Source organism: Capsicum annuum, chromosome 12 (genome assembly GCF_002878395.1).
Source record: "Capsicum annuum cultivar UCD-10X-F1 chromosome 12, UCD10Xv1.1, whole genome shotgun sequence".
Classification (NCBI taxonomy): Eukaryota; Viridiplantae; Streptophyta; class Magnoliopsida; order Solanales; family Solanaceae; genus Capsicum; species Capsicum annuum.
In genome coordinates, this window is record NC_061122.1 from 8669279 (window position 1) to 8680250 (window position 10972).

Sequence of the window (10972 nt, forward strand, 5' to 3'; positions counted from 1 at the left end):
GCTCAAGAGATGTTAGGTGGTTACCCGAAGAAAACACGAGTTCAGAAAACTCATTGCTCAAAATCGTGTTTTGTTGATGTGGGTTATTGTATCCCCAAGAGGGATTACACGCTGGCTTAGTGCCCTGTGGCGTATCAGAATCAGAAACTCTAACTCTTGCGGCAAACTTGGGTTGGGGGATTGGTCGCCGAGTCAAGGGCGTACTCCATATAGCCCATGGGATCGTAGAATTAAAGGGCGTACCACCTAACTCAGAAGTAATACAAAGATTAGAACTGCATTGTCAAAATCATTTTAAGATCATTGAAATTGCCCATGTGTTTTTAACTATTTCATGCATGGTATTTTAGACTTGCTCTCATCTATGTTATAAATATGTAAATACATTATTTTGAATTGTTCTGCGTACCAGTACATCTGTATTGACCCCCTATTTTTCAGGATTTGAGACGTAGTCCTAGGTTCCCGCTAAGCAGTAGATTGGGTTGTCCGAAGTTTGCAGTTGGTGAACCTCCCTTATTCCGGAAGGCCTAATGTATAAGTCATTGTTGTTTTATTTTGATTTATGGTCTGACTGGGGGCCTTGTCCCATTCTTTAGATAGAAGTTATTTTCAGTTAGTAGATATTTCACAGACTAGTATAGATGTTATTGATCTTTATGAACTTATTTCAATATTGAGTAGTTTGAAATAAAAGTTGATCATGATTTCGTTTTGTTATGCATTTCCACATTTCCTCTTTGTATATGAATGGTGTATGTAATTGCAAGTTAGAAGGGCTCTCGAGCCTTCATGGTTGGGGATGTCTGTCACGACCAGGGCCCCGATCCGGATCGTGACAATACCCTACAAGATTTGCAAGATGAGAATGTTATCTTTATTGAAGCTCGAATTCTTTAAAAATATTTATGTATTCACATTGAAACCTCCAAAAATGAAGTAGTTCTAGAGGATCAGATATGCACTTGTTAATATGGTTAATAATTGTTATTTTGAACATACAATCACTCACATACCTTCTCCCTCTTTTTAACAGCTTACAATGATATTCGATATGATTGATCATATAGAGGAAAATGATGACGATTACAATGATGATCAAAATGGCATAGATTTGGAGCTCCGATTGGAATGTAACAATGATCCAAATGACCTAGATTTGGAGCTCAGTTTGGGATGATGTTCAATCTGACAATTTTCAAGATTGAATTGAAGATCTGAAATGTTTTAAAGGTTATTTGAAGATTGATAAGCAAATGAAAAAAGGATTAATTAGTGGTGGTATTCCACTAGTTTTTTTTTTTAAAAATATTCTCTTAAGTTAATCTTATAGCTATGTAAGAATTAGATGAATTGTAATTAGGAATAATTAATAAACAAGAGGAAGTTATGAATTGTAATTAATTGAAAACTAGACTAAATAGAGTAATTATGAGTCCATATTTACTAAGTTTTGTAACAATCCCTAATCTAAAAAAAAAAAAAAGAAAAAAGAAAAAGGGGCACATCAATGCTTAACGACCCGTAATTTCGACCCGACCCGACCCGACCCGACCCGACAACGCAATACCCTAAACCCTTCACCCGCTACACTGGCAATGTCTTCTTCATCACTTCCCTCTTTACCTCATTTCAGTCCGATCAAAAAATGAATACCAAAACGCCGTTGTTTTGGACCCGAATACTCCGTAATCAGCTCCGTTTCATCACCACCAAACCACCACCACCACGTCCGCCGTATTCCGCTGCCGGAACCGCCGGAGCAACAAAGTTACCCAATTTCCGACACCCTTTTCCGCCGCATTCAACCCCAACCCCTCGGTTCTTCTCAACTGCGTTCTCCAATCGGGCGCCGTCGGCGGAAAGAATAATTCAAGAATTGTTATTCGAGGTAGAAAAGGATAAACAAAGGGAAAGGGAAGAAAGAAAGAAGAAAGGATTGGGTACAAGTGATATTGATGATGAGGAAAATGAGGATTCAATGGGTGTTGGACCATTAATTGAGAAACTTGAGAAGAAGAAACTGAAAGAGGAGAAGTTTAGTTACTTTGATGAGCCTACGGATTCGGATTCGGATGATGATGATGAGAGATGGACTCCTGATGCTATTAATAAAAGATGGGAAGTTTTTGATAAGAAGTTTAAAAGACATGAAGAGCTTCTTAAGAACTTCACTGATGCAGGTCTAATGATTTCGTCTTTTGGTAGCTAGTAAAGAAGCAAGTTATTTGTGTTTTATATTTATGTTGAAGTTATACAATATTTAGTAGCTAGTTAGAAAATAAGCTATTCATGTATAAAATTTATAGGATGTGTCGTTTGCAATTTAGAAACACCCATAACTAATACGTGTATAAGTTATAAGGGAATTTGTGAATTATCTTATGCGGGGTAGAAGATTTTGATAATAAGTTTAAAAGAAGAAAGAAAGAAGAAAGGATTAGATAAAACTGATAGTGATTCCGAAGAAAATGAGGATTCAATGGGTGTTGGTCCATTAGTTGAGAAACTTGAGAAGAAGAAGTTGAATGAGGAAAAAGTTAGTTATTTTGACTAGTCTACGGATTCATATGATGATGATGAGAGGTGGAGTCCTGATGCTATTAATAAAAGATGAGAGGTTTTTGATAAGAAGTTTAAACGAAATGAAGAGCTTCTTACAAACTTTACTGATGCAGGTACAATTATTTCGTCGTTGCGCTTGTTAACTGGTTAGGAAATAAGATATTTATATATGTATGTATAAAATTAATACGATGTTTGGTTTGTAGCTAATACATGTATAATTCTAATCAGCTAACATACGACACTTAATGGTTAAAGTAGTTGTTTACGTAGTAATAAAAAGGTAGTGGAGAGAAGGTACGAAACGGTCTTGATTTATTAATATAGAGTAATTGAAGAATTGTTATTGCGGTAGAAAGGGATAAACAAAGGGAAAGGGAAGAAAGAAAGAAGAAAGTATTAGATGTAAGTGATATTGATGATGAGGAAAATGAGGATTCAACGGGTGTTGGACCATTAATTGAGAAACTTGAGAAGAAGTTGGAAGAGGAGAAGTTTAGTTATTTTGATGCGCCTACGGATTCGAATTCGGATGATGATGATGAGAGATGGAGTCCTGATGCTATTAATAAAAGATGGGAGGCTTCTGATAAGAAGTTTAAACGATATGAGGAGCTCCTTAAGAACTTCACTGATGCAGGTACAATGATTTCATTTTTCATTGAATCCCGTTTGAGACGTTTAGGGTCATTTGGTAGCTTGTCAGAAGCAACTTATGCATGTACTAATTTTTTATGTACAAGTTATGCAATATTTGGTAGCTAGCAAATAAGTTGTATAAGTTATGAGGGAATTGGTGTGCTACCTTATGCGAAGCAGAAGATGGAATAACTAATACCCGAATTACGAGTAACTGCATCATTCTAACCAACTACCAAATGACCCCTAGTGGTTAAAGTAGAATGCAAAGGTTTTGATTTCCCAATATTAAAAAAGCTTTATTGGCTTTTTTGCGTTCTAAGAAAATGGGAAGGCACAAAACAATGTTAGTTTATTAACACAGAGAAAGCATGATAACCGGGGGGGATTGGAAATATAGCCTCAGGTGAAGAGGAGCGATGCAGATGCCATGGTTAGGAGGTGTGAGATGTTGGTTGTAGTAAGCTTGTGGAGGGCTAGCTAGGCCTGAGAACTATTAGCGTGAGGTGATTAGGTAGGATATGACACATCTCCAGTTCACATAGGATATGACCCATGATAGGAGGGTGTGGAGGTCAAGGATTAAGGTAGAAGGTTAGTTAGTTAGGTAGTAGTTTGGCGTTTTCCGTTCCCTTTCCCAGAGTTTTAGTATTGTTCGTTGATTTCCCTTATTTTTAGATTTCTATCACTACCCATTGTTTCGGTATCTTATTATCTTGTTGCTGTTCTGATTGTTGCTATTGCCTCTTTTTCACTGTTTGCTCAGCCGAGGATCATTCGGGAACCTCTCTACCTTCTCAAAGGTTGGGGTAAGATCTACGTACACACTACTCTACTCTGCCCTCCCCAAACCTCACTTGTGGGAACATACTAGGTTTGTTTGTTTTTGTGCTGTTTATAGGGTGGAGGTGAGCAGTATGGATATGTCTGTTACTTTTAGTTAATGTAAATGTTATTGTTGAAAAGTTTTTGTTGGGGTTTATTAGATAGGTTGGAAAAGTATGGAAAAATAATAGCATACTGTTAGAATTATGTTTGTCTGCGTGTATTTATGTGAAGTTCAATTATGTGAACTGACTTGCAAAACCAATTGAAAGCATTTTGTTGTCGAATTGGAATTGACAAATTATGGAAGTTTTGACCAGAAACACTTGATGATGCATACAAATGGATGAACAGAATTGACAAGTTTGAGCAAAAGCATTTCCGGCTGAGACCGGAGTATCGGGTGATTGGGGAGCTCATGAACCGCCTTAAAGTGTCTGAGGGTAAGGAAAAATTTCTTCTGCAGCAGAAGTTGAATAGGGCCATGCGAATGGTGCAGCGGAAGGAAGCTTATGATCCCAATGACCCAGAGAATTATGGAATCATTCAACATGAGCAGGTGGGACCCTCCGTAGATCTTTTAGAACATGCTGGATTTGAAAAGGAAAAGGAGATGATTCAAGGAGGAGATGACGATGACGACATGGAGTTTGATGACATGAAAGAGAAGGATGATATATTGTTAGAGAAGCTCAATGCCATTGACAGGAAACTTGAAGAAAAACTGGCTGAATTAGACCACACCTTTGGGAAAAAGGGTAAGCTTTTAGAAGAAGAAATCAGAGATCTTGCTGAAGAGAGGAACTCGTTGACAGAGAAGAAAAGAAGACCTATGTACAGAAAAGTAAGCACAACTCTTACCCTGTTCACCTAGACCTGGATAAACAAATTTTCTTGTTTCTGAATTTGGATCAGTAGGCATTCCTTTTCGTGGCATGCATAGTTTTTTCATCATCTCGAAATTGTCCTACTTCACTAAAGCTGCTTTCAGATTCGATCTGCAGTGCTACAATTGCTGAATTAGATTTAAAATTTTGCTTTGTCTTCTTCATTGTGTCGGAGTTTTTCTTTCAGTATGAAGCTTTTGACTCCATTCGTTTTCTGGAAATTTCATCTCGTCTTGAGCCTCAGATTGGGTGTTAAAAAGTACTGGCTGGTGGATTTCTCGAAGATAAAAGATGTTTTATTGCTTGTGTTTCTTTGAATAGAAAAAAACAATTTGAAATGAGATGAAAGCATAGGTTTTACTTTCTTGCAAATTGGACTTACCTTTTGGGAAGTCGTTTTAGGTGGAAACTTTTAGCCGTTATTTTGAAAATTTCTGTTAATATTATGAGAAGTTGCAAGAAGCATGTTTTTGATACCAGATCTTTGAGGCCAGACTCCTGTACCATGTTTACATGTCTGATCATTTCATAGTACGTAGAAGGAATAGCTTCTAACTAATCACTTTTTTAAAAGACTTGAGCTTCTTGGTTTTGTTTTATGATGGCTTCTATGAAATGGGTGTGGTGTTTGTTTCTCAGAAAATTTGGCAGTACTAATTATAAATCTTTTTTGGGCTGTGTTCCTTATTCTGCTAGAGAAACAGGTTAATATTAAAAACTAATGTTATCCAAAAAAATAAATAAATTAAAAACTAATGTTATTTTGATGGAATTTACTGGAGGTTTCGAAAGTAATGAAATTTTCCTAAGTTCTATTGTGAGAACGAGAATCTTATTAGTTAGAGGTTAGACCCCAATCTGCTGGTATGAAAGTAGAAGCATGCTATATCCCGCTCTTGCCCATGCAGTGAACAAAAACTCCTAATCTCTGGTAGATCAGTCTATTCCAGAAAAGCTCTCCTGTTTTTGTTCGGCAAAAGAAGGTGCACGTTCTTCCCTCTTCCCGTGTTAGTACTTGGTAGGAGACCTTTCCATTGCGATGCTGCTAAGTAGCGTCTTGGCATTCCTTTTTCTGATAAACTAAATAGCAAATCTGAAATGTTCCCACCAAAAAGAAATGGAAAAATTGAGTAAGGATGATAGAGTGGAGTTGACACGAAATGAACTAGTCAATTCTCGTTTTTGGCTAGTGACCCAAAACGTTTCATTATGAGAAAGGGAAACTGGGTAATTCCAAAATGCTTCATCTAGTTTGCTTGCCTTTAGAGTTCTCTTGACCAAACAAAAGGAGGACAATATACATTTAGTTGTCTTATATGAGGGACCATCCCAAAGCCTCCAGCAAATTGCAAGTTTCAATAAGTGCTATAGAAGTAGCTGATCTGAGAGTTCGGATCATGGTTAAGGTCAAGTAGTGAGGTGCTTGTAAAATTTGTTAATATATTTGGTATTCCTAAGACCCGCACGTAAAGTGGGAACCCTGCTTCCTCATTTGCATACACTCTTTGTTTCTATGTTGAGGATTCTAATGGCTGCCTAACTCAACAACATTTACATAAATACTATCATTTTATGAGAACATGTTTATGATTAACAACGGTATATATTGAGTTACTTCGTAGAATGTATGCTTTACCGAATTTTGGTGTCAACATTCTTTCATTTATACTAATCATTTCTTCATGATGGCAGGGTTTTGATGTGAAACTCATTGATGTCAATAGGACATGTAAGGTTACTAAGGTAATGCAGCTATGTCAATGGATCTTTCATTCTCCTTTGATGGATCTTGAATGAGCCGTTTCACAAAATTTGGCTGAAACGTGATGCAGGGGGGACAAGTTGTCAAGTATACTGCTTTGTTGGCTTGCGGGAACTATCATGGAGTCGTTGGTTTTGCAAAAGCAAAAGGTCCAGCTATTCCCATTGCCCTGCAAAAGGTACAGGAGTCTGTTTATTGTTTGGTTGCATTTAATGCACATGCTTTCATTTATTTTTTTTAATCAATGTTTTGGCCGAATGATTATGTATGAAAAGAAGCCTTTTTTTTTGGCCTCATATCCTTCCAAAGGAGACTTTTTCGTCTTTTAGCAAGTTTGCTAAAACATGACTTCTTTTTATTAAAAAATAAATCCTACAGGCATATGAGAAATGCTTCCAGAACCTACATTATGTTGAACGACATGAGGAGCATACAATTTCACATGCAGTTCAAACAAACTACAAAAAGACCAAGGTACCAACTATTCTGAAACGACTTTTTCTCTTTACAATCTTCCGTTGCTCATGCACGTAAAATATCCATTACAGCTTTCTGTTTACGCCTACTTTTTTTTTTTTTATAAAAATAAGAATCTTGGTTTTCTCTTTATAAAAAAGTTCCCATATTTTTTCATTTTTTTGGCATTTTGGTCTTGAACTTTTGCTTGCTTACTTTTCTATTCAGGTATATCTGTGGCCTGCTCCTACTCAAACAGGGATGAAAGCAGGTAGAACTGTCCAAACAATCTTGCATTTAGCCGGTTTTAGGAATGTGAAATCGAAGGTACGATATTATAATTCTGATCAAACAGGTCACATAAAATTGAAATAGGTATTTATTGAGTGCAATCATTGTAACATCATACTTTGACAGGTGGTTGGCTCAAGGAACCCACATAACACAGTTAAGGCTCTTTTCAAAGCTCTAAATGCGGTAAGTTCATGTTTTGCTTGTGCATTGGTGTTACTCTCTGCTCTTGCCCCTTCCTTTCTTCTAAAATTTGACTTCTTCCTGATTATTTTTGGATTAGATTGAGACACCCAAGGATGTTGAAGAAAAGTTTGGTCGAACTGTTGTCGAGTCATACTTATTGTAATAGGCATCCTCAACATTTCGGTGGTGTTTCTTGGCACCTTTTTCATTTCGCAGGTAAGAACTTGAAGTTCGTTAATCTCTTGTGGCTTTCATATTGTTCCACTCGTTCTTAGTCCTTTGGCACTATCTGCAAATTGAGATTCTCTGAGATTCGTCATAGTATATTTATAAAATTTTTCAATGATTGAAGCGTATCTCATCTTGATATAATCAGTAAGCTGGCATTTTAAAATCCAACTTTGTACTAATTAACTGTTTGTCTTGTTTTGACAGAGCATAAACCCAGATGTCGAAGACACAAGGGCATTAATGGACGATTGCCTGTATTTTTCATAAGCCAGTTAACTTATTTCTACCTTTCCCTTTGGTTTGTTGTAGTGTTACAAATTAGATTATAATTGCTAACAGAGCATATTAGGATTATAATTGCTAGCAGAGCATATTAGGATTTTTTTTTCCCTCCAATTTCAGTCTCAGTTACTCCACACGATTGAATAGCCAATTCTCCTTCAAATTTCAATCCGTCTATTCGATTGTTTTCCAAGAATGTTGAGCCGGGTACATAGGTAACGAGTTGACAGTTGAAGATACTGCGTATTGGCAGCTCATCGTGCATGTCTCGTGTTATGTTCTTGATTTGTCTTTACAGTAATACTAGGTGGTGTTTGCTTTTGGTTCTCTGAAAACTTCACTATCTCATTACAGAAACATATAGTCGAGTGATCCCATGACGCCATATTGACACAGTTATCTGATTGGTTGTACCACCAAACTTACATATTATATACTCCTATATAAGTAGTAGAAATATATTATTCATACCATGTGAATAACTATTTACTATTATTATTTGATTAGTAGGATATCTTTATAAAATTATATATATATATATATATATAAATTTATAAATATAAATATTTATTTTTAAAAGAAACATAAAAATATGCGATTTCTTAATGAAATGTCTTAGGATACTACGGTATTCTATTTTTGAATTATAAAAAGTATTTTTTTTTTTAATTAATTCTCATGTTTATAAGAAAAACTACAACTTAAAAATGTAGTTGTATGCGTTAACAACACTTCAATTTCATATTAAATTATTTCTAGTCGCATATCTAAATGGGCTCTTATGGTAACATTTTGACTCTCTAGGGGTTAAATAGAAGTATAAATAACATAAATATTAATCTTTTTAGAATTAATTATACTTTCTTTCATTTTTTTAATTACTTTATTCTCTCTCCCTATTAGTATACATAACATTACCGATATATACATAGCATTCTCTGTATATATTGAAATTTTTGTAATATGTTCAGGGAGTTGAGATTTTTTGTAATATTGAAAATATAAGTTGTGTATTCGTGTAATTTTTAGTTAATAATAAATTCTAGAAAGAGGGAATATATGTCAATTAACTAAAACTTTGGCCCAATTCCTTTCGTATTTTACTTCTCAGGCTTTTTATCTATTTATATCTATTAGCTATATCTATAATCTATCATTTATAATCTATATCATAATTTATAATCTATATATATAATTTATAATATAATAAAAGTGTGAAGTGCTTTAAAATCATCTTTTCACTATTTATTTCTAATATTTAAGAGTTGAAAATTAATTAATGGTACTAGGGCTTCAACCAAGTTTATAAGGGAGGCTGGGCCTTTTTCCTTTTCCTTTTTCTAATTTACTTTTATGATTTAACTAGTTTAGTCACGTGTCTCGCACTTTTATTATCTATAATCTATATTATATCTATAATATTATAGTCATCGTGAATTCTATTAGAAACTATTGTTGTTTTGTTTTTAACTGATATAGGTCTTTGTTGTTTTGGATCTTTTAATTAATCCCTTGAATTGACCCTTTTTGTTTTATTAATTAAATTTGAGGTTCCTAAATTGAGTTTGGTGTAGGATTTGTTTCTCATCTATAACAAGACTTGTAGTTTATTGGGAGAGATGATCAACAGCTGTTAGTTTGTTTATTATGACGAAGAAAAAAGATTTGAAGTTGTATGGTCGTTTGAAATACCATAATTCCTCCTCGAATGCGACAGTTAAAATTCGTCAATTATTATTATCACCAAAAGATGCAACTGGTGCAATTGCTGAATTCTACTCAGCACAAGGTGAGCCTCCTACTCGTTTACCCTCATTAGCCATTAAATTTGACCTTCATACTCATCAAAAATATTGGTCTAGTCCTGATCAACTTGAACACCAGCACTCTCGTACCAGCTCCTTTCTATACTCCATCCACTTCATATAGCACCCCTTCTTGTTCGAAGTCATGCAAGAGAAAACTGAGAATTGGGGTGAGGAGTTTGATAAGAATTATCGTCAGCTTGTTATTCATGATATGATTGGTAAAGTCAGTGAAATTGTTGATGATGAGTGCAACAAGGATAGGACGATACACTTGGATGTGCGCGTACGTGTTAAATTAGTCGTTCACCATTCGTCATCCATACTAGGGCTAGTAAAGAATATGGAGGTTGATGAAGATGTTGCGAATGAAGATTGTATGATTTGTTTGGAAAAGCTTGGGGAGGAGAGGGAGTTGATGTGTATGCCTTGCTCGCACTTGTTTCATGGAGATTGCATTACAACTTGGCTAGAGAATGGCAATTCTTGCCCTGTTTGCCGTTATGATCTCCTAGCTAACTAGCTTCTGTTTTTCTTCTTTCAAAATATAAACCGAAAGTCCTTTATTTCTTCTTAGATTGATTGATATATTTTATGCTACAATTATCCATGCTATCGAATTACAAACTCTTCTGTTTGAATGTAAAAACCTTATTTGTCTATTTATGTTCGAGGTTGTGACCCGAATTCTGTTGATACGACCCTGAAAAGTTGGCGGTGCGACACATGTTTGTAATTTTTTGTGGGGTTAGTAGTGGGCTCCGGGATCGGACTCGCCTCCGCGGTATGTACATGTATGTTTTTGGGGTTAGGATTTATTTGTACGCACGAATTATATAAGTGCGTTAAGTGGGTCGGTTTGGACGTTTTAAATACCTCATTCTCCTCATAGTATTCTCCATCCATTATAGTAAAATTTCTTTGCCCGCCCAAGATTTTTCCCGTCAAGGATTTTCACGTAAATCTGTGTGTTCATCTTATTTTTTCTTTTGCTTTATCATATCGCTTATTGCTGTCTGTTGATAACAATTTATATTGAAGCC

General features: G+C 35.4%; 2 protein-coding genes across 2 annotated transcripts; both read left to right on the forward strand.

Moving 5' to 3' along the window:
* Window positions 1-1427: 1427 nt before the first annotated feature.
* LOC107851016 lies at window positions 1428-8317 on the forward strand. The gene is made up of 9 exons (XM_016695902.2): window positions 1428-2183; window positions 4350-4873; window positions 6609-6659; window positions 6749-6856; window positions 7057-7152; window positions 7363-7461; window positions 7552-7611; window positions 7709-7827; window positions 8047-8317. The coding sequence occupies exons 1-8, from the start codon at window positions 1649-1651 to the stop codon at window positions 7772-7774; spliced, it is 1539 nt and encodes a 512-aa protein (XP_016551388.1). The 5' UTR covers window positions 1428-1648; the 3' UTR covers window positions 7775-7827; window positions 8047-8317.
* Window positions 8318-9771: 1454 nt separating this feature from the next.
* LOC107849491 (uncharacterized RING finger protein ZK637.14-like) lies at window positions 9772-10452 on the forward strand. The gene is made up of 2 exons (XM_016694054.1): window positions 9772-9913; window positions 10073-10452. Exons 1-2 carry the CDS (start codon window positions 9772-9774, stop codon window positions 10450-10452), a joined length of 522 nt encoding a protein of 173 aa, XP_016549540.1.
* Window positions 10453-10972: the final 520 nt, after the last annotated feature.